The following is a 24530-nucleotide window of genomic DNA, read 5'->3' as shown; positions in this document are numbered from 1 at the left end:
GAACACATAGAACATAGAGGGCACCCATCAGTTAACAGTGCCACTCCCTAACTAAAAAATAGTTGACGCTTGTTCTACAAATAAGGACATGCATTCATCATTATTACTGTCTCACTGATTAAGCAGGTAATTCATGAAGTAATTCGTGAGACGGGAAGAAAGACATCAGAGTAATTTTAATACACTAGTGTAGTACACACAATACAATGTCTGGCTTACTGAGCAAACATAATTAATATGAAAAATGTCAGCTGTGCAATAATTATTCTCTGGTATCCTTCCAAGCCAGTTAAGAATAGGGTATTTTCCCCCATTGCTATGTTCATTTGGAAATGTGGTTATTTAAAGCATGATGATGCTGTTTTTTTTTTAAAAAAACGCCCAGATTCAGGAAAACAACTATTTAAGGAAAAAGCTCTCAGCTCATTATACTTGTACCTTCCTGGAAAGTAACCTTCGATCCCTCCCACTGCCAAAAAAAACCCAGCAAGAAGCTGTTAAATGGTTATACTTCCTTCCTTACCCCTTTCTCCCCCTGAATTTACTATTCTAGCATAAAATGTGGCTAGGCCTTAATGTTATCTTACGTTTAGAATTTTTAGTCTTTGGGCAAAGTCATTTATACATAATGAAGATGTAAAGTTTTTTGAATTAGCAGACAGGTTTCACCTTGAGAAAACTGAAATGGCAAGTGATGGGTAACAGAATCAAAACATTCAAACTGTGAGGTTTCATAGAACAGCAATACAGCAGGGCTGGAAGAAATGAGGCAAAGGTGGCGTTCAATTAATCTGAAGAAGATAAAGTCACAAAAGCCACAGAGGTAGATTTCATTTCATAATCATCTTCAACGCATTTAAAAGATTGACAACAGACTTGTGAAATGCTATCTATACTGTTTTTAAATACAATAATTCTGTAAGCTATGAAATGAGACAGAGATACTGCAGACAAAATCTTCTGCATTGATGTCCATTCAATATATAGCACTACTTAAAGAACAACTCAAACATTAACTTGAATATTACTGGGAATTTTCAGAAGACCACAATTATTTTAACTACTTCGAGCACCGAGATTCTGCTAGTCCCTCTGTGCTGAACAGCATCATACCCTTCAAGGAATACAGCCGTGCTCCCAGCCAGGGTCAGGGCCACTGAATTATTCATTATGCTACATAATGAACTGCAGACCCTTTTTTTAAGATCTGGGTAATTCGCTTTTAGCTGGGGAGCTCGCTGGCTGCATGCAGGGTTACTGTGTTCAGGAGTGTAACAGTGATGTGCTGAAGAGGTTTGTCTGCATGGTTCTTTGCTTTGGAGGGAAACAGCTTATCTGGCTTCCCAGGACAGTCACTAGACAGCTACCTTTCCTCAAGAATATAATTATCTGTTCCCATTTCAGTCCTGACTTTTATCTCTTTTAATAGCTGAATATAGAAAGCTGCCATAATGAGCTTTGCAAACCACTTGCCAGTGCCCTCATAAGGATTTTATTTTTAACGATTCAGAAGATGCCAAGAAAGAACTGAAAGGTCAAGAAAACTGAGCTAGAAGAAATGGATATGCTGTTTTCAGGCACCTCAACTTGATACATATGGAGAATGATTTAAATTTCTGGTTTACTGCTTTTTTCTGGACCCTCCAGGGCAAGAGACCTAATTATGTAATGGCACATTAACATATCTCTGATTACAATATTTACAATTCACAACTATGTTTATGGGCGATTTTGATTCACTGACATAAATACTATAACTTAACCCAGTTGGGCAATTTTGCTCCTTTGATTTGTTCTAATAAAGTGAGCATGAATAGCAGCACAGAAAGAAAGAATTGGTTTAAGCAGATTGTGGCCTTCATTATATGAGTCACATTTTGTCCTCCAAACCTTATATTTACCAGTATTTTCTTTTTTCCAACTTTTACTCTGTCTTCAGGCAAAATAATTATAAAGTCTCACAGTATGACAGCCTGTGATTTAAAGACAAACCTGCTCCATTCTACAACCTTTTACTGGAAATATTCTACATCTTTTTCCTTAGTGTGGGCCAAATCTTATTAGATCACTTTTTCTTCCAGTCAGAGGCACAGCGATCACCTCCTAACAAATTTGAGCATGCTACAGCTCTAGAAAAAATGCAAATACAGCTCAAGGAAACATGAACATACTGAAGATTTTTTGTTTGTTTGTTTATTAGATATTTTCAAGTAGGGTATTTTAAACTACCCTTCCAGGCAAGTTAGCAACAGCCTTGAGGGAGGAACAGAAAAAGAGTGCAGCTAATAACATGGGTTTGGCCAGTACTCCATAATCGATCAGCAAATGCTCTGAAAATTAACATCTGAAGAAATCTGAAAAATGGACTCATGTTAACCAGCTTTCAAGGAATCAAGAGATTCAAGAAAATTCACACCAACACTATATATTTCAGCAGAAGTCAATGAAGGCATATGTGTCTTACGTTAGCACTGATGATTATTAACTACTTTCATAAATACTATGCAGAATGTGTAAAGAGCCAGGAAAAATATTGGAAAGATGTCTCTGCTTGGCTCTGTGTGGAGAGTGCCTGTGTAGCTCAGTCTTTTTGCAAAGCAAAGAAACTGCTTCTTGTGTGGATTAACTGTGCATTTCCACAGTAGATATATTATTTTTACTTCTTTGTGGCTTATTCTTTAAATCACTTAGCTTAAATCTGTATGATTTCTAGTGTTACACAATTTCAAAGCAAGCCTTTGTTGGATAGACGAGACCTGTTTCAGGACTACAGGATTCCAAAGTGTGTAATTTAGGATTAATCCTGACTTGCAAAACTAACTCAATACCAATAATTAGACTAATTTAGTAATTTTCTGGAAGCATTAGGTTTTGATTCAGTAAGCTATTACATGTGCTATATGTTTCTGTCATTGCACTGGCCCTCAGATATAACAGTTCTTTGTGAAATTAAAAAGAAACACGTGACCTAAAAAAAAAAAAGTTAAGTTTTGCAATAACGCATGAATTTAAGCTGGTGAAATCAATGTAATTCTACGTAACGACTACTCTTCTGCTTGTAGAACAGGGCTTACTTTCAGTATAGCTTATGCTGCTTTAGAAGCATTTCTAACTAAGCCTAAAAAGCCATGGCCAATCCAGAACAATTATTAGTACATGAGACTTTACAACAGATTTAACCACAGCAATACTGGAGACAATGTCTTGGGTGATACGACCGCACACTTTCCACTGAAAGCCAGTGAGCGTGCTTCAAATTTCATTTTGTTTTGTTTTATTGGGTTTTTTTTCCTCTTTAAGACTAGAGGACCATCCTAGCACGTTGCTAAGTATTTTTGGTTTATAACCTGTAAGGACATTACAATGAAATATATGCATTAAACTTTGCAATGATACCGTCTGTCTGTAAGAACAGGTTAAGGAAACCACAGCACTGACAAACACCACATACAAACCGTACATGTCACTTATGTCCCTAAACATCTTCTAGTACAATAAAATAAAATATAACAATTTCTTGTTTCAGTGCTATGGTGCAAGATTTTCTGTCACAGTACACTCAATTTGAACTTTTAATTAAAAAATAATTGTATTAGCCATGTATACATTAGGTGTTCTACAAAATACTTTATTTGTTTGTTATGCATTGTCAACTAAAGCAAAGACAGGACAGAAAAGAAATGGGGGAAAAAAAAAAGCCTTACCCTCATGGAATGAAGAAGAGTTACCCATGGCAAAGAGATGTAAATAGCAAAAGTTGGATGAAAGATGTGTGGAAAGGAAAGGAAAGGCATCACTGAAAACAGGGAAAAAGAAAACAAAAGAAGAAGTGAGGAGGAATGGGGAATGTTTCCTCTTAATATATTCTGAAGGCTAGTTTTCCAGGTTTTTTTGTAAGGGTTGTGGAAAGAAGCAAAGGCATGAACAACAGTAATAATAGCTGCCATTATATCTACATTCAGCAGTGATGTTGCTCTTGTCAGTACAGATTGCAGACTTGTAATCAGTGCTGTATTATCATCAAGAAATTTAAATGTCAAGTCAAAACTCTGCAGAACATGCTAATCAAATCAAGCCATGCACTAACATCTACATAAAAAGGACTCGTTATATATGCAACTGGCAGAATGTTATGTACAGTATCACATATCACCTTAGCATTGCTCCAATCATTTGTGACTTTCCTGATCGGTAAAGTTGGGTGAGAATGTTTTTAAAGGTGTGAGGTTATCTGGTTAGACAACACTGATCCACTGGTGGAACAGAAAACTGCTGTTTCTGAAATAAGCAATGTTTAACACACTGATCTAGAATAGGGGACCTAGAGAGAACACAGGTTTTGAACCTGGATTCCCCAGTTCCCCTCTGCATATTGCTTTTCAGTTGTCAATGGAATTACTGATTTTCTTGTTGCTGATCACTTATTTGGTTTTTGGGAGATGGCATATGGAAGGACCCCCTCCTTCTCCTCCCTTGTTGTAAAGGTTGTGGTCTCATTGTGATAAAGGAACCAACTTAGAAATCCTTAAAAAGGTTTCACAGAATGGAAAACTTCTCCTCTTCCAGCTTTAGTATGGTTTGCTTTTATAACCAAAACTGTCTCTCCAGTGCTTTCGTACACCTCTCTGCTTTGAATGAAAGAACAAGAGCTTTAGACTGTCTATAGGACTGAGAAAGTGACAGCCATTATCCAGTTTAACATCACCAGTGCAAAAAAGCCAGGAGAGTGCTGTAGTACTCATTTTCAGTCCATGGTTCACTATCAGTATTTGGAATAAGCATGAAAGAGGGTAAGGCAACTTGAAACTGCTGCTTTTTCACCGTCCTCCCTGTGAGCTCTAAGTGCCCAGGAGTGGGGCTAATGGAGGAATAAAGAGGAGCCCAGTAACCAGAATGGTCATACACCCGAGCTGCTGCAAAGGCCATTTAACTTCCATTTCCTTCAAAGGCTACTGCTAAGCCCCACCTTCCCTGTACATAGGCCCACTTTAATTCACTGCAAATCTGAATTACTGAAAAGACATCAAATGGTAGATTTAATCAGATCCGTTTTGACTGGAAAAATGAATCTCAGAGAAGCTGAGGCTGTCCTCCCCACAGAGTACATGACACTGGGGCAACAGTGGTAACACATATCACAGTTAAATATTATCTGGACTCACACTGCCTGATCCGTCAGTGTTTTGGAATACACTGGACAACTCTGCTTGCTCATCCATAATTTTTACTAATAATGCATTTAGCGACAAGATTTCTCCAAGCCATTGTTCTCTTTGTAAACAAATGAAAAATACAACGCATTTATCATAAATCTTTCCAATTATACTGCCCCATAAACTGTCCTGAACTCCAAATCCATCCTCGCAGTAAAATACACAAATCCTCTGTGAATTGCTTTGGCTTATTAATTCATTGCTCTACCCTGTCTTAAAAGGCTGTTTATTTCTTTAACAATATTTTTACATGAGCTGTCAAAAGCCTCCTGAAAATTTGTAACATTTATGATATTTTGGTTCGCTTTCATTTCAAAATCATACTTTTTTTATTTTTTTCTTTTAATGAGTTGTCTAACAGGCTAGAATGACATGATTTGCCCTTGTAAATGCCATCTGGTTTGACCCTATCAAGTTATACTTATTGAAGTATTCACACTATTTTATCCTTGGGCTCAATATGTTCTCCTTGTTAGTGGTAACAGGAGGTCATCAGCTAAACCCTTTGCAACAAACACGTTGTATGTGTGGTTTGGTTTGTGGACTCTTGTTGGATCCTATCCCTCACTGAAAAAAACACCAACGCAAAACCAACAGAAAAGACCCCCACCTAAGTTGTAGAAGTGAACAAAAATCATTATAGATCAAATTTCTTACCTAACCTTTTATAGGTTGTTAAAAAAAACCCACAAACCACAAAACCAGAAAAACCCACAAAACACTAAGCTTTTATCCTGATAGTGATTCCAAGGGAACTGGAACAAAGATTTAAAAAGTTTACTTCCATAACACCACTGTATGCTATTTGCAGTCACAGCTTTCTCCTTCAAGTAAGCGAAGGCTTACACGCTTTGAAGCAAACTTCTAAACATGGGTAACAAACACTAAATGGTAGAATTTGACTGCATTTCCATACTATTAATTTATATTAATCTCTTACAATAAAAATGTTCATGCAATTTATCACAAGCTTCTGGCTGGCCATGTTTATCCCAAATGAAAATCTGGGGAAAAAATACTACTTGCTTCTCCAGAAGAATGTTACTGTCACAAACCACTGCAACACCAGAAGGTTAAAAAAAAGGAGACATACGAATGCTGAAAAGCTCATAAACCTATGTGAAATCAATTTAGCATTTTACTGTTACACTGTAATTAAAAACCATCTATAACTTAAAGCTCTGCTTTCTAGACTGAAGAAAAGGCAGGTTTGGCTGTTAAAAGTATGCTATTTTACAGAAATGTTTTATTAATAAAGCAGTCTGGGTAGAAACCACCACACTGAAATAACATTTAATGCCACCAGTGAAAGGTAGTAATGCTTTCACATTCAGGGTACCCTGGTTCTGCCTTTTACAAAAACAGGTCTCTCGTGGCACAGCTGCGACTGCGGAGGAGAGCGACAGCAGCAGCTGCTGCTGGCGTATTTCTAAGTCGAGGTAGAAGATGGCTGTCGCGGCTTTCGCTTACAGCCCTGGGACAAGAGTCAGAGCACCTTGCTTTCCAAGTGCCACTTACTGCAGCATCTAACCAGCAAACATCTCTCCTGCACTGCCAACTGGAGAAGGAAGGAGGGTGAGAGAAGACAGAAAAATAACCTATCGTTACTCCTTTCCAGGTGATTTCCTGATGAAACTGTTCGTGTTACTGGCTCAGCAATTATTATTTTCAGGAGAAATTTAGACTGCTTTTAATTGGTGTTTGCAGTAAAATTTATCAAAATTGGCCTGAACTGGGTCTCTATTCCTTTGTATCGTAAAGTGTAAAGATTACTAACTGCACTAAATCCACAATCTTTTGCAGCATTAAAAATATGGCAGCACTAACATTACATCTGTTAAACAAGTATGACTTACTATTGTTGGCCTTCTCACTTGCTTCAAGACTTTTAAACAGAAATAACAAAAGCCCTCCTATTCAAAATAGCTCACTATTCCATATTTCCTTTTTTTTTAAAAACAATTTAAACAGAAAACCCCAATAAAACTTTTTAAAGTAAAGCAGAAATGATCTTTTAATCCTACAGTTAAAATCTGATATAAATGCACTCACATTCATCACCAAATCCTCAATCTGCCTTTTGGATCATAACAGTCACTAAAAAGCAGAAATTTACACCATATATTTCTCAGACAAATTATAAAAAGCACTATAACTTACCGATGTCATTGCTTCTTTCAGAGGAGTCTTTCTCTAGAGTGCCGGATACCGTACTGCCCACTAATTCCACTTTTGGACTATCACTCCTGTATTTGGATCAAGAAGAGAAGATATTTTATTGGTGTCTTTGTGTGGGTTACAGTAAAATAATAGCTAACTTGCAATCAATATTGAGAGAGCAAAATATTCTTCCTTTGTAGCACCAGAGTAATAGCAATGTGTCAGAGAGAGCAATCTCCAGTAAGGAGACATGCTGTATGGATTAACCTTATCTCATTTCTCCTCAACACCTGTCAAAAAAGCCTATTTTAGATACTGTAGTGTCCTGAATAATTCTTCAGATGTTCACAGCATCTCCCCATGAAGGAAATCTAAGGGCAAAGGGACATTCTTCAACATCTTATTTGTATTTTTTTCTAGTTAATTGCCTCGTACAAACTATAGTGATGGACTGTCTAGAATATTACAGAAGGGAAGAGAACCTCAAGCTAGCATTGTGCACTTCAGCAGTTCCTAGTATTTATTCATAAAGGCAGCTCCTCCACCACATTTTAGCATGTTGCTTATGATATTATTCTTTCCACAGCTCCAAAGAACCAAGATCACCTACTCTGTCTGAAATGTCTTCAGAATAGGCAAGCATCAAGAGCTGTGATACTTCATACAGAGGGACTATTTTAAATCAAACAGGGATCAAACATAAGCAACATGATTATTCTTTCTTCATAGAACTTTCTACTAAAATAATCTGACTATTGAAACAGCTCATTTTAAAAGGGACAGTGGTAGGTGAGTAGCTAGGCATTGCACAGGTCACACAGTCAAATCCCTGTAATATTTACTGTGATGGCAACTGTTCAATCAATGCAATAAATTGTACTTACCATCATTATCAGGTCAACTAACAAATACCACAGTTCTTCCACAATTACTATTCCCAGCATAACAATGTAACAATTACGATGTATGCAAGATACCCAAATGATGGGTAAAAATATAGATCTGTCCCTGAAACAATCCAGGCAGATGTGTGTTTCTATGAACAGCAATAATTAGTCATTGACAGTAAAATACATAGTGAGCTGCTGAATCTCATTGACTTTTTTCATTTGTGTCTGTAAGTTGATGACAGATGGCCTGAACCTCAACTCGTGGCAGCAGTTTATGAGCAAAACACAACGTGGATGGAAACCCTATTTCAGTCTTCAGAAAGGCTGTGATGAAGAGCCTGAAAATATGTGTTAAAAATGGAGCAAGTCACAGATTAAGTGAACTTATATCCTGTTAAACACTGTGGTAGGGTGACAAATACTCTATGAACTAAAAAAGGTAAGACAACCAGTCTATGACTTGAAAAACAAGCTAGTCCTACACACCTATCAATACGGCAGGCTGTCTCCACTAGAAACTGAAACAGAAGAAATTTAACACATTACTAAAAAAATCTATTAATTGGTGAGATAATAAATAAGGGTATTCTCCAAGCGATCTACCCAATCTGTTTTCTTATCTGCTGGTTTTTAACTTTTTTTTTTTTTAAAATTGCTTATAAATTTGTAAATCTGTAAGAAGGAACATAGTTTCCTTGCTGACAGGGCAATGAGCACCTGACTCCATACTCTGTTTTGCATACATACATTTCCCAGCAAACTGGGAGCACCGTGTGGGTTGGTAGCGCTCTAGGAAATGTGTGAGTATGGTTTGGAGGAGATTCTGAGGATGGTGTGATTTAGGGCTGAGAGTCACAACGTTTACCATTTGACTACACAAGATACTAAGATAAGCAACAACCACCCCACCAAAAAACCCAACTGTTGTCAAAAGAATCAACAGGATTATTATGCCTATCTACTCCATACTGTTTTGAAAGGAGTGGAGCCATCCTTTCCTGGTCACAGCATCTCCCTCCCTCTGCTTGTGCCCATGAAGACAGGCTATCAGCTTGATCTGAGAGATGATCAGCCTGAAAGAAACCCCACACTAATAGAAATCCCACTGCAAACTACTAAATTGCCATCTGGAGCAGCTCCCTGACCCATATGGCTGAATGGCTGCACAAATGCTGGTGCTAATATAAGGGAGGCCGCAGGAACGCGGTGCCAGAAGAGGGAACCTGCCCCTGTTAGAAGCAGCATGGATGCAGATTAGTTTAGACTAATTGTAGAAATGTACTTTCTGTAGATCTTCATGGCTTGCCTACTCCAGAGAATTGAATCATCTGTAAATTGTGTAGTCACAGGTATGTCTAAATATGGTGTGAAATCTTTGGAGCAAACTGACAACTGCTCTCTGTCCCACACGGTTTTTGTCTCTCCTGCTGCCCTTGAAGCTCTAACCTGCCTCCAGGAAAGGAGGATTGCATTTAAATGGAAAAACAATCATCATCACAAAAAGTCAGTGAGATGTCTAAGATGCAAGCCACTTACCCAGAACAGAAAAAAAAGACCTCTTCTGCTCAGCAGCTGCCACGGAAATCTCATGGCACTCACTTTATAACTACAGCAATTCCCAGGATCACATGCCAGTTTTGGCTGGGATAGAGTTAATTTTCTTTATGGCAGCCTGCATGGTCTGTATTTTGGGTTTGTGATGAAAGCAGTGCTGATTATACTGGAGTGCTTTCATTATTGCTGAGCAGTGCTTACACAGTGTCAAGGCATTCTCTGTTTCTCAATGCTGCCCCACCAGCAAGTAGGCTGGGGGTGCACAAGAAGCTGGAGGGCACCCAGCTGGGACAGCTGACCCTGACTGACCAAAGGGATATTCCGTGCCATATGACATTATGCTTAGCAATAGAAGCTGGTGGAAGAAGAAGGAAGAGGGGGACATTTCTGAGTTAATGGCATCTGTTTTCTGAAGCCACCATTACACATGATGAAGCCCTGCCTTCCCAGGGATGGCTGAACACCTGCCTGCTGATGGGAAATGGTGAATGAATTCCCTATTTTGCTTTGCTTGCGTGTGCAGCATTTGCTTTATCTGTTTAACTGTCTTTACCTCAACCCACAAGTTTTCTCACTTTTGCTCTTCTGATTCTCACCCCCATCTCACTGTGGGAGAGTGAGTGAGCTGCTGTATGGGGCTGAGCACTTCACTGGGGTTAAACCAAGACAGGTCAGCAAAAATTCTGCTGGTTCAATTTTATTCTAATTGCCTTAGGTTTTCAGATTCTGGAAATGGATACCAGCCTGTCTTAAAAATATTTACTATCTTATTAAACTGAACTGATTTAAAAACAAAATGCCTTTACTGAAGTGTCTGCTTCCATTTGAGGTTTCACATTTCTTAATTATTCAAGTAATTCAAAGTCTATTCCATGGATTATTCCATTACGTGACGTTTCTGCCGTCTTCCTTTAAGACACCCTTGCAACTTGAAGCTTACCAGGCAGAATATATATGTATGAGATAAATCCATTAATTTGAATTAGCTGAAAAGAAATTTGTAGAGAAACTGCTAGCACTGTATCATCAACATGCATCATTACCTTAAAAATCACCTTTCCTTCTAAGTTTTAATCTAACTACTGTTACAAGTAAAATTCTTTGAAACATACCAATATTAGATAAAAAGAACAAAGCTTTTTTTTTGGTGCTAGACATACCAGAGTTTGGACAATTCTGCTTTTTCACTTTGTTAACAGGAAAACTGAAATATCTTTACAAATGCATGGTTTCTTTATACAATTTTGTACTCAGAAAAAAGGAAAACAGAAGAGCATACCTTCACGACTCCAAATGTTTAAAGTATTTATAATACGTTTAAAATATTTAAAGGCAAAGGATAAACCAAAAGACTAGCTACCCAGTTGCATGCTTAGCCAGTAAACTGAACAGTAGGGTATGTATTGGTCTTGCCAAAAAGACATCACTTAGCTAGTTCTAAAGGTTGTAGCAAACACTTGCTTTTCCAAACATGCCCAAGTGACCAGCAGGTGTTGACTGTATTTTGGGAAAACCGGGCAAGCATGTCCAAAGCCAAGAAGTCCAAAAGAAGCTGTGGCAGTAGCACCTGGATAGAAGGGTAAGTTCTCAGAGATGCACAGCCAAAACGCTTCAGTAAGATGGAACTGGCAGCACAAGGCAGACACAGGCTTTATTTTATTTTATTTGTCTCAGATTTCACACTGAGAGCATTTGTTTCATGAACCACATGTGGAGGAATGAGGGGAATCAATGTCTAGAATTTCTATTTTATTCCACTCTACCCTAAATTCCATTCTGGTATTTAATTCACCACTACTATACTTGAACTCCAGGAGTTCAATGGCAGCTAATTTTTCCAACAGTGTAACAGTTTTTTTCTATGCCTACATTCTAGTATTTCTGGATGTGCAGCTCACTCATTTTAGGCGACTGCTTTTTTCTAGTTTTCACCTATTTCTATTCACTATGCATAAAGAAAGCCTACAGTGCGCAGCCCAGATGCTGATAACTAATGTAGCCATCTAGACTTGATTAGGACTACAGGCGAGGCCTTTTATTTTGGCAACCTCTGCTTTTCCAAGCTCTAGCGGAGATTAAATGGAGTTGTGTTGGCAAGTCCAATTTCTCAGTGCTCCTCAAAAGCTGTAACCACCTCTGATAAAGACCATCACGTAATTACAGAATAACAACCAATGTTACAGCACAAATATTTGACAATAGTATTCTGCAGTGGCACCAGCTTGAAAGAACATTCTGCGAAGACACATTCATTTTGCTAAAAATTCATCTAAAACGATCAAAGGAAATGGACTGAAACAAAGCTGACAGTATTTGAGATGTGCATTGTCTAACACTGTTCCTCAGTACAATCCAACCTTTTGCAGTAACTTAGTGCCGGGGGCTAAGCTGGGATAATTTGAGGTAAATTAAGAAAGTCAACATCAGTGCAAAATACTGATGCAGATATTTCCCACACATTCTGCAGTGGATACTATGATGCTGCAGTAACAGTGTGCTCATCAGTAGAAATGGACTAGTATTTAACAGCCTAAGACTTTGATTCTTGAGAAGATAGTTATGATCCAGCTAGATGACTAAAAGGCTTTTTTTTTTTTTTCCTATAACTAAACAGCTTACCACAAAATAAATTGTGACATTAACTGTAAAATCGAAATTCTTTAAATGTGTGTTTTTTCCACTAATCCCAAAGGTGCTAGACAGAGAAAAACAATACCTTGTATGAGTCGCAGGCACAACTGGTCTTTCTGGTCGTCTTGGGGGCAAGGTACCAGGTCTATTCACAGAGTTTGCTTTGGGTGGCCGAGGTTTCTTCGGAGGTATAGCAGGAACTGAAGGCTTCTGCAAGTCTAACTGTTTTTGCTCTCTCTCTGATCTTTCTTTAAATCAATTATTTCCCGAAAAAAAGAACACAGATATTATTAAGTGGAATTCATTTGCCCTCACAAGCCTACAATTAAACAAGAAATCTTAACTGTAGATACACTGTATACAAAGAAAAGTCTTATCTCCTTTCCAATTCTATCCCAAATAATCCTTTATTTGAAATAACATGTTTACCACAAATCAGTTGCTTGCCCTGACTGACTCTTCCACCTGTAATTCCTCATGGCCAAAATATGTGTGCAGTGTGTACACAGGAATGCTATTTTTTATTTTAATAATTTACTGATTTATGAGTGTAAGAAAAAATAAGAATGGCAAAAAATTACATACCATATGGAACAACTTCCCATGAGCACAAGTTATATCAAATTCTAATATGAAACAATATCAAGTTAGAAGGTCACAAAAACAATTACACTGGAAATTCTTAACATCTCTTGGACAAACAGAGAAATACCATTTCTGGGGAAAAAAAAGTACGTTTCAAGTGAACTACAGTTAAATAAAAATAGAAGCATTAAAATGTAGCAATGATTGTCAGGATATAGACCCTTGGAAAATTCAGACCTTTTATTTAGGTTTTAAGCACAGACTTACATGCCAAATTTTTCTGTTTGCCAGTGAAAAATTGGATCATTTGCAGTACTGTTTATGCATAGTTAAGAAGTGCCACAATACTAATAACCAATGCCAAACATGCAGTGCCTGTGAGCATGTAAAGTACAATACACATGGATAACTCTTGTAAATAATATGCTCTAAACTCATAATACAAAACAAACATGTAAACATGTTTGCCACACCATAGGAAACCTGATTCTTCTTAAAGAAAGGACAAAGCTCTCAAAGGGACAAAAGTTTCATTCTCTGAATCCTACTGTGTCAACACCCCACATCAATCGACAACACTGTCTATGGTATCTCATGAATATTACACCTCCGTAAGCATGTAAGAGGTATTGGGAGTGTTTCAGGGTATTGCTTAATGGGTTCTAGGTTTCAGTCTGAGAGGATCATGGAATAAATCACCAGGAATAAAATCCACATTGGATTTGGAACAGTCCAGCAAGTGACTGTTGCTCGCAGGCATAGACCCCTTTTCAGTTCACTTTCAGTTGATGCAATCAATCATTAGGTCCTCTGTAACACTGAAGATTTTCCAGCGTGTTGTGTGATTTTTACACACTTACTCCCGTGACAATTTATACTGTGTCAGTGTCCAAGAACCTTAACTATGCATGAGGGACAGGCTAGGCAGCATACCAACACACAGGGCAAAGAATGTTCCTGTGCCACCCCCACTGCCAGACCACACTGAACGATTCCTGCCACTCCCTGGTACTCCAGAAACATAGGCATGACTCCTAAGGCCTCCTTTCAACATTTAGAAAAGTTACAGATATTTATACTCTGGGACAGTAACATTATTTAAAATTCCTCCACTGTTTTGACAGTTGGCTTTGCAAATGCAAAAATAGAAAGAAAAGGGTTTTATTGGCAAGATAACCACAAGAAGTAGTGCACATAACCAAAAGTAAACATACGTAAATAAAACGGCTAAAACACCTGTCAGATCACTAAGACACATATCCAGAAACAGATCTTGGTGCAAAGTCTGAATGTTCTGGCATGAAATTATAACTGCATGTTATACATTTAGTCATGTACAAACATGTGCCTTTTAAAAGACTTCAAATTCAAATACTTAAAAGTTAAGAAATCCCATAAACTTGTCTGTACAATCTAATAGTCCACTTAAACATATAAAACTTGGCACCATCTTAAATTAGAGAATCAATGTAACTATTCTCCCCAGACTTTTCAGAACGCACAACGAACACAATGAAACCATTAAAGGTTTAATTTGCTCGTCACTGCTCTGTGTGGTGCTGTGCTCCATTTCTTGCAATGTTCAAACCTGGCTTTGAAGACAGAACTTTTTCATCTCTTCACAGGCTTGCCTATGACTTTTGTGCCTATGACAATGGGGTGATTCATAAGCATTAATGACTATATCTTCACAAAACCCCTCCGTGACTGCCCTGGTTTCAGCTGGGATAGAGTTGGTTTTCTTTTCAGTGCTGTGGTATGTTTTGAATTTGGTGTGAAAACGGTCTTGACAGCACACCGATGGTTTTGGTTGTTGCTAGGTAGTGTTTATACTAGGTCAAGGCCTTTTCAGTTTCTCGAGCCCTGCCAGTGAAAGGGCTGGAGGGGCATGGGAGGCTGTAGGGGGACACAGTTGGGACAGTTGCCTCGAGCTGGCCAGGGGGATATTCCATACCATAGGATATCATGCTGAGTATATATAAGCTGGGGGAAGAAGAAGGAAGGGGGGGGGGGGGGCATTCACAGTGATGGCGTTTGTGTTCCCAAGTAATCATTACACGTGATGGAGCCCGGCTTCCCTGGGGATGGCTGAACACCTGCCTGCCCATGGGAAGTGGTGAATGAATTCCTTGTCTTGCTTTGCTTGTGTGCGCGGTCTTTCCCTTATCTATTAAACTGTCTTCATCTCAACCCATGAGTCTTCTCACTTTTACTCTTGCAATTCTCTCCCCCCATCCCACTGTGGTGCAAGTAAGTCAGCAGCTGTGTGGTGCCCGGTTGCCAGCCGGGGCTAACCCACAACAGTGACGCAGGGAAACCACCAACCCTGCTTTTAACTAGAGAACTAAGGCATGCAGATGTTAAGAAAAAAGTACACACTCATCTAGGGTATCTTACTTGATCAAGGTCCTGGGTTTTACTAAGTGCAGAGCTTGAGACAGCATTTTATGCATGGAAAGCCTATCTCCCCCCTTGACTTCAGTTGAGGCTGCAAATATTTAACAGCTCTGGACTGGTACAACTGAATATCCTGAATTTAGTTCAAAAGCAACAGTGCAATCCTTTCCAAAATGCCTGTCATCACAGATCTATCCGACTGGGAAATAAACATCCAAACAATACACTTAATGAAAACAGAGACTGGGAAATAAGGATGTGCATCGGTTCCATTTCCCCTGCCTCTCTGCTGAGAGCAGGCAGGAAAGCACATTTCATACCTTTTTCTTCTGTTCGATTAGGAAGACATTCTGGCCTTTCAGGAGGAACCTTTTTGATTTCATGCTTTCGATCTGTGGTACCTGTCGAAGAAAGGAAAATTTGGAATTCTGAACAACGCAAGAAAACAGCATGTATGGCCACGTACGATTTAACTCTGCAATTTCTTAGGCTTTTTACACTCTTCAATTTGAAAGTGTCTTGCTAAAACTGAACATAAATCTAGTTTCAAGTATTTCCTTACACCATAATGGCAAAAAAGCAATTGGATGTTTATGTTTTGACAGACTAGTTCATAGTTTCCAAAGCATGCATGTCACAAGAATAAGCACTTTCAGACCATCCTGTGAAGGAAAGAAAATAATTCAGTAACTACAGATCTTTAAATGTGGACAGATCCTTTACCATTGTAGACATACTTAACTGAAGAGCAATTCAACAGTGCAGAGAATCATTAGGAATAAATCAATTAATGGAGCACTTCTGCCAAGAGAATAGTTAATATAGATGAATATACAGGGCTTATTTTATATTAAGTTGAAACTCCCCTCTTTTTCACCTCTAGTACTAGCTGTTCACTTCCACATATTAGAATGATGAAAATAGTAGTACTGACAGTATTCTGCATATTTTATTTGACAGCTTTTGGCCTGGAGGTGTAAGCCTGTGCTGCCTTCTGCCTCTGTACTAGAGATCCTGACATACTGACTTTTGTTGCTACAAGGAATATGGGAACTTGTGGCACCAACAATGGGAAGATTTTGCAAAAATTTCCTGGCACGTGCAAGATGCAATCTTCTAGTCCCCATACTATACAAAATGCTTTACTGAATATTGGCTTCACTGCATTGGCTAACTACTAGGTGCTATTGCCATTTCAACTTAGCAGTGTTGAAAACCACTTTAGGTTACACTATTAGTATTTCAATAAAAATTACAGTAGATGACATCCAAGAAAAGCAGAGAGGCAGGGCAGGGAACACAAGGCAAGTTTTTGCTTCAATGTATTCTGTTACATACAGTTCTCAAGTACATTTATATTTTCTGAACGTGCTGTCACAACTCTTTTCTGCAGCTGGTTCCAAGAAATCAGTACTCATCAGTGGTGATCACCAGCCATTGTTTCTTTATATAACTGTGCTGGCAGACAGGCAACACTTGTATCACTTATTATGTCAATAAATAATACTGAATTTTATGGTTGGATTTGATGATCTTACAGGTCTTTTCCAACCTATGTGATTCTATGAAAAATACTTCACTCCTGAGAGGAGAAACTGTTGCCAGAAACCAATTAAAGTCTTTCTAAACACAAGTTATGCAAAGCAGAAGTCAACATACTGATAAACATGCACGTACTAGCGTGTTCAAGAAAAAAAGACACACAAGTCTATATACCTCATTACAGTAAGATTAACAGTCATGACTAACATACAGAGAGATGTTCTCTGGCCATGTCTAAACCAATGATCCTACAATCACTGAGAAGCTCCCAGGCTCAGGTGTACTCCCTACTTGGGTTGTGACCCCCAAATTAATCAGTGCCCAGGCAGGCATCATGATCCTGACTTAGCCGCCAGGAGACGGTCAGCTGCAAGGAAGCTCTGGTGCCCTGCAGCTCCCAGAGGGACTCAGAAGCGTGTTCCCACCCTTCGGTCTAGACGCAGGTGCATTGCTCATCCCAGCCACCCAGTACAATGCCTACTGCTTTTTAATCATTCTGTAAGGGACTTGTGCTCCCAACTTTGGTTCTCCAGTTTTCACCTTATTTTCTAAAGTAGCCCAGCACAGATGGCCCTGGCAGTCTACTGCTGTACAGAATTTGGAAATACAGCCAAACTTCCAGCCACACTATAATACAAAGTAGACACCTCCTTTACATATGTGCCACTTGTAGTACAAAGACCAATTCTAGTTCTCTGCTACGATTTTATGCTCCGCATCAGAAGGCACTGATATTTATTTAGGCTGAACTGGCAGTTCTCAACTTATTCATCACACTATGACTGGTTAAATATGCAGAAACATTACTGGAAGTTGTTGCCTACTATCAACAGTAAGGCTGGACATGGGGATGTGGTAAAATACAGTGTCACCTTGGTAAAGTGATAATTTGTCAAAGTAGAATATGTTAGGATGGTAATAAACATAGGATGATTTTCATCTCTAAATACATATCAGAAGAAACTCTTGTGCATAGTCAGCCAGGACTTGTCAAAGACTGATTATGAAAACAAAGAATAGCAATAGTCTTGGCTTTGCCATAGACTTAGATGGCCTTAATCAAATCATCTGCATCCTTTAAGCATCCATTTTTCCTTCTGAAAATGGGCACATTATCCTGCTATGGTGACAGATCTAATGCGCTGGATGTAAACAGGTAAAAACATATTAGAAGTAGTATTCTCTAATTATAGGTGTATAAATTGAAAGAAATACAATGTTTTATAGAGCTTTTCTGAAATGTGTCAGACTGTAATGTGAGTTGTCACCACGATATCGCTAATATGCAACCACCACTAGATGGCAAAGTTATACTGCTCTCTCTGGACACTGCTACTGATCTTAAAATCAGATTTAGTTTTTTAGGAGTCTCAAGACAGAGTGAAGAATAAGCCATGGGTGTCAATAAGCAAACCAAATATTTATAGTCATGATTCTGTAGTGAAAGAACTGCTTGACAAATTCAAACTAGCTAAATTATAGCTTATTGATTCACAGTGAATTGTACACTGGTGTAACTTCTATTAATAGATCAAGACTATAGGGAGGGAAATTTACTTTTTAAAGCATTGAAAGCTGGAACAGACCACAGTGACAAGAAAAATGATATGGCTAGATTGGATGTGTTAGTTTTGGTTTTTTAATGTGTGCCAGCAGTGGGGGAAGCAGTAGTGCTGCTGCAGAATTCTAACAAACCAACCGGAGTTGAAGGATTAATGAGTTCCAGCCATTGTTAAGTCTCCACCACAAATGTAACACAAATGAAAACTCTGAGAGCATCCCATGCCTTGTGATTTGTGATTTTACATGAATGGAACTGGAATTTGGTTTCTGAGGTCAGAACTGTCAAATGCATAGATATTATAACTGTTTCTAAGTTTCACAGAAAAAATAATTCATGCAGGCACTTCTGAAAATTTGTATTGAGAGGTTATTTTAAAACTACAAATAAAAGTGGTTTCAGCTCTCGGTATTTATAAACAATTCAGTTTAAAATATTCCAAAACTAGCTTTGCTAGCACTCATCTGTTTGGAAAATATAACCAGCCCCTTAATATATTTGCAACACCATTATCTACATAACCAGATTCAGGATAACTCATTTAATACTTATGGCTATAAAGTATTGAAAAGCAAGAATCTAACTATGGCACAGAACCTGGAGACAGCCAGCTCTAACATTCATGCAGATCTGTAAGTTTTAGACTGCAACTCAGATGGGGCCATTGCATTACAGCCAAGGTCTATGACACTATATTACAGATATGCAAAAAAGCTTTTTATCTCTAGAAGAAACCCAGATCTGTAGGTGTAAAGCGAAGGCAGTTTCCTCCTGCAGGTATTATAAGATTCCAGCATACTAGCTCTAGGCTGCAAAGACTTGCACACAACCAACTTCAGTCAAGGAACAGAACCAAAGAACTTTCAAAACCTGAAGTATCATGCTCTCTCTGACTAAACATGTTTAAGGGGCAAATTACGTTATTTTAAAATGGTGCAGATGGTTGCCTCCAATATATTTAAAAAGCACACCACAGTCTTTCGGGGTTATCATCTTTTTTCAGTTTGATTCTGATTTATTAGTTGTTGTCTAGACACCTTCTGCTTATCAATTTTGATACAGATGAATTCTATATAAATTTGAATACACTTAATTTAAATTGAGATGTGCTTACTGACATGTGCTGTACAAAAATCAGCTGCACCTTACCCGATCCTTGTTTGATGACAGGAGCTGATGGAGGCGGTGGTTTCTTCGGTCTCTAAAATGTAATAACAGAAGAAAACAGATTGCTTCAAAATGCCTGTAAATCTCAACCATACAAAGGCTGGAATTAATCATACATTGCTTATTATTAATAATTACAAGTCTTAGACTACAGATGTGTCTTCTGTATCTTCACTGAAATGAATCTGAAGAGAGAAAATAGCCTTGACAAATAAAATGACATATTTCTACTTTCACAACTAAAATGTCCTGCTGAGGGGAAAAAAGTCCAGCTTATGTGCCTTAAGATTAGAGAAATAAATACATGACCTTTGGTTCACTGAAGAAACCTATTTATTTAGAATTCAATCTTGTAAATATTCCAGCCCATTTTGGGAAAAAAACAAACACAAAGACCCAGACAGGCATGGCAAAACCTGAAGTGTGTTTTTGCAGACTCACAAATAGGGCAAAAATGCGTAACACAGGAAATGCTGCAAAGGTTACATTTTATTCACTCACTATGATATATTTATAGGTCCAGTTGTGAAAGACAATTATTAAAATTTTAATTTAATTTTAAAAATTAAAAATTTTAAAACAGCCTAAATAAAGCTGTTTGGTGAAATGAAATAAATTTCTCCAACCAATATGTACTTTTTACTTCTACTGTCTCTGTTATGACCTTTTTCCTAATAGATCTGCCAATGGTATGGCCGAGAAACACGACCACCAAATCAGTGCCAGAACCATTTCTCTTGACCTTCAGGCTAGGGCAGGAGTAGCTTTTCTTCTGTGTTGATGTGTGTGTATGCACACAGACCATATTGGTATGCGTATATATCCTGGAATGAACAGAAAACCAAATGGAGCACCACGTCAGATGAAATGATATACCTTAACTCTCACTCTTAAGAAAAAAAAAAAAAAAGGGGGGGGGGGGGGAAATCAGAATTATTAAGAATAAAGCCTAAGTATTAATTTTTTTCTTCCTATATCCATCCTTTTTTTCTGAGGAGGAAACTTACTTCCTTTCCTGCACATGGATCACAATCACTGTCACTACATCACCACCTATGCAACACTAAATTGTCTTGTGGAACTATCTGTAAGATGATGTTTCCAGATATGCATAGCTTTGCCAAACATTGACCAACCATTTAGGTTGGTATTTTCTATCAAACTCATGTTGACACACACCCTTCCCATTATTTTCTACATACCTGCCAAATGGCTCACTTACTTTCAAGAAAGATCAATTGTTTTGCTCACTTGCAGTAATTAGTTCAGCTTCTGCCCTAGATCTCTCAAGTCTTGGCCTGAACATTGACAGGGAACAGGTTTTCTGTGATGGCTGAGCCCTTGCCACTCACCTTTCCTGGGGATCTCTCTCAAATCTAGCAAACATTTTCATCTCTGGAGAAAAAAAGTTACCAGTTTTGCCCAGGCTGAGTAAGCCTAACGGCTTAAATCTCTGAAGTTGCCATCTTACAAGCCTCAGGTTGCAGCCTACCACCTCCTACCACCTTATCCTATCCAGTCCATCTGTTGTCATCAACCTGAGAAGGCTGTGGCCAAGAATGGAGCTCAGAATGGTCTTCTCTAGCCTGGCTGCCATGGGCCACTGTCCATGAACAGGGAGTCCTTTATACTGTCAGAGACACTTCTGCAAGAATTTAGGCAACACATTTTAAGGTTTAAATGCAGAAAAGTGCAGAAAATGTGGGAAGGAAAGAAGACAGGGACAATGGATGTCTTGGGATAGCAATTGGGAGTTTGGTTGATAATGGCTGCAGAGTGAAACAGTTGGTGCTGAGGATCCAACAGTACAATATACACATTTGGGGTCTTATTCTGGAGCGATGTGAGTCTGATCCCGTTGACTGTCCATACGTCAGCAGTTGGAATATAGGAGGTGCACTCCTTTAGCACATCTTTTGGCTTAGTTCTCATCTGAAAGGAGTCTCGCTCATGTCCCCTGAGACCTGTTTTCAAGGCAAACCAAAGCATAGCAAGTGCAGACGGACAAGTGAGAGATTCACTAGAGATGCCACTCCTGATTAAAACGAAACCACTAATCTAGATAAACACGAAGGAGAAAGGATCCTATGGTTCATTAGACAAAGTGGCTTTAACTGGAAGCTGATGAGGGAAATACATTGTTTCAAAAAGGCAAATTCAGAAAGGAAGTAGCGTGAGGGGGAAGTTAAGAGTGCTGAGGGAAACATGGAGAAGGAAGGAGGAATTACAAGGGTCTGTGGCCGGATGAGGTAACAGAGGAGGAGATGGAGACAGATTAGAAATTAAGCCAACAGAAAGGAAACCAGGATTGGTTGGGCAAGAAGAGAACAGAAATACAGAGCAGGGACAAAGAGTGAGAGGGGAGAGGAAAACAAGATGGATAAAGAAATTTTGTGTAGGGATAGAAAATAAATCCAGACGATTATTTAGACTCGGGTAGCGAGCTCAGGGGAAAATCCTGTAATCGAGACCACCTGAAAGGTGGAGACTGGGACAAGGCAGTGAATAGAAAAGGCCTGGGACAAACAGCCATGTGTGGAAAAGGATCAGGACTGGAAAACTGGGGACTGAACAAGGACATGGAAAAAGGTCCTAAGCTTTTGTTCAACAAGCAGAAGTATTACTGCAACAAATGCTTTCAGGCCATGGGATGGAATCCAGGGTTTCTGGATCATCAGAAAATACCTGACAAAACCACTCAAAAAGTATCTATTTCCTTCCCTTTTTGTACTGATTCAAGCAAAGTCTGACAGTCTGTAGTCCCACTAGTTACTTATTCATGTTGCCAGATCTGTGCCATTTTAAAAATTAATAACATTTTATTCTCCACATTTATAGCAAACCTAGCTGCAATTTCTAAATGTCTGAATATTTAATTTATTTTGCAAGTTCTATTCATTGTACTCTAAAGAACACTTAAAGACACATAATTTGTAAGTTGAAAAAGACTGAATAAATTTCACCACAAAAAAAAGTTGGTAAGAGTAAAGGTATTTTTTTTCTTCTATAATAGGCTCATGATGTCTTAAGATTTATGATTTTTGCCTCTTCTGGAAATCACCTTCTTTTATTGTTAGGCCTAAGGCCAGGATATTCACTCTGCTATGGAACTGTATTTTCATCTCCCACAGTTTCTGCTGTCCTTTCTACCTTCATTTTCAATAATTACCATGTTAACTTCTATGAGTTAATAGTTGCTTTATTAAGCTTTCCAAGTATTTAATTTTTGCCTCCAGCATCTAGTTTTATTGCCAAAGATTGAAGCTGACTGTCAGTAAGTCTCGGTTTTATCACAGGTGGCTTACACTGTCACTGTGAAACACTCATCAAAAGTCTGACTGCAAGCTTGTAATACCCCACCAATGAATGAAAAAGTTCCTGAAAATGGAATGGACTTTTGGGTGAAGTAATCCATTACTTTATTCCAGGAAGCCGCAGGATTTCTAAGTATTGTTTGGCAAACAACAACACCTTCTCTTTCAAATAAACAGAAGGTGAAAAACCTTTTGCATAGATTTTATACCTTCTTTTTTAATAATTCTGAGAGAGATAAAGAAACATGCCTATGAGATACCAAAAGCTTACTGTTGTCTTTCGAATTTCACAGTTAAAATTTCACTCGTTTCATTCTGGAACAGTGCTTGACTGTTGTCAATCAGCATGCAGGTGGTACGCTAACTTTTCATGTTTCACCAGAAAACTTTCCATATTCCACCAGAAAAACAACGGAGAGGAGTTAACAATTCCGGTCATCACTGCCTCATCTGACTCAGCAAATTACCGTGGGACCTCTCTCAAACTTAGGACACAGGACAGAAGGCTTTCAGAGCAATGTAGTGGAGTCAGACTGACTGGATAAGCCAATAAAATCTTTCAAAGAAACTCCATAATGTGACTTTGAGTGTCACACATTGTCTTCATGGATGCTTTTAAACCCAGTATTTGTTTCCTTTAAAGTTTTTTTGTTATTAAGTTAGAAGTAAAACTTTATCAAACTCATGTATCTGAAAGAGAATTTCTTTCAACTCCACTTTCATTCTGTATTCTAAAGCAAAAATAATAAAATATATTGCTTACCTCTTTTTCAAAATCAGAAGGAAGAAGCTTGACAAAGTTATCTGGAAATACACCTCGTCTGCCATTAAGTTCTCCTTCCCACCAACCCACATCAATGCAATCCTACAAAACAGTAAAATAAAAAGAAAACCACAATGTGCTTGTGTACTGAGCAGATCTGTGTGCTGAAGTGCTCTTTTGCATAATGTCCTGCCTTTTTGCCAGAACATGACAATTTACTGGAGTGCCAGGTTAACTGGGTAATCTACCAGATAAAAACTTCAGTAATCATCCCGCATTACATTATCATGTGGAGCAGCTAGGAAAGAACAATAAAAATTCTGTACAAGTTCAAAAGGTTGTCTGTGTCTAAAGCAAAGCACTATTTAATAATTTGACCTATTAAACCTGTAAGCATTTTGAGCACATATGATATTACTTCTCTCTGACTTCATTTTACAGAAAGACAGTAACTTAATTAAACATCATACATTCCAGAAGGTAAAAAAGCTTCTTTATTTCCCATACTTTGGGAAATAAAAAGTTTGACACATTAGAATTACTAAATTTCATCACAGTCCAATTAAAAATGCATTATACACCCGAACAATAACAAGCATCACCTTTTTCTGCAGCAGTTTGGAGCACCACAATGCAGAGTGTGTAGCAAAACAATGTACAGCTAAACGCTCACAGTAAGTAAGCTACTGTATCAGTGATTCTAAACAATGGAAAAAATAGTACAGCTATTTTGGTAATGAACAATAATTGTAA

At 38.3% G+C, this 24530-nt stretch overlaps 1 protein-coding gene across 6 annotated transcripts in view; it reads right to left on the bottom strand.

Annotated features, from left to right (window-relative positions):
* The window catches only part of SH3KBP1 (SH3 domain containing kinase binding protein 1), a 234075-nt gene that overhangs the window by 12555 nt on the left and 196990 nt on the right, over positions 1-24530 (bottom strand). For all 6 annotated transcript variants that reach the window (XR_005826170.1, XM_040582562.1, XM_040582564.1 and 3 more), the window contains 5 exons: positions 23778-23879; positions 19683-19734; positions 15751-15831; positions 12534-12696; positions 7374-7459 (listed from right to left, as the gene is read on the bottom strand). Coding sequence is in view for 5 of the 6 variants with exons in the window: in XM_040582562.1 (XP_040438496.1) it covers positions 7374-7459; positions 12534-12696; positions 15751-15831; positions 19683-19734; positions 23778-23879 (484 nt within the window). In the remaining variant the exon portion in view is untranslated. The remainder of the gene's footprint in view (positions 1-7373; positions 7460-12533; positions 12697-15750; positions 15832-19682; positions 19735-23777; positions 23880-24530) is intronic.

Source organism: Falco naumanni, chromosome 2 (assembly GCF_017639655.2).
Source record: "Falco naumanni isolate bFalNau1 chromosome 2, bFalNau1.pat, whole genome shotgun sequence".
Lineage (NCBI taxonomy): Eukaryota > Metazoa > Chordata > Aves > Falconiformes > Falconidae > Falco > Falco naumanni.
Note: the sequence above shows the minus strand (reverse complement) of the source record. Positions and strands in the feature narration are given on the sequence as shown.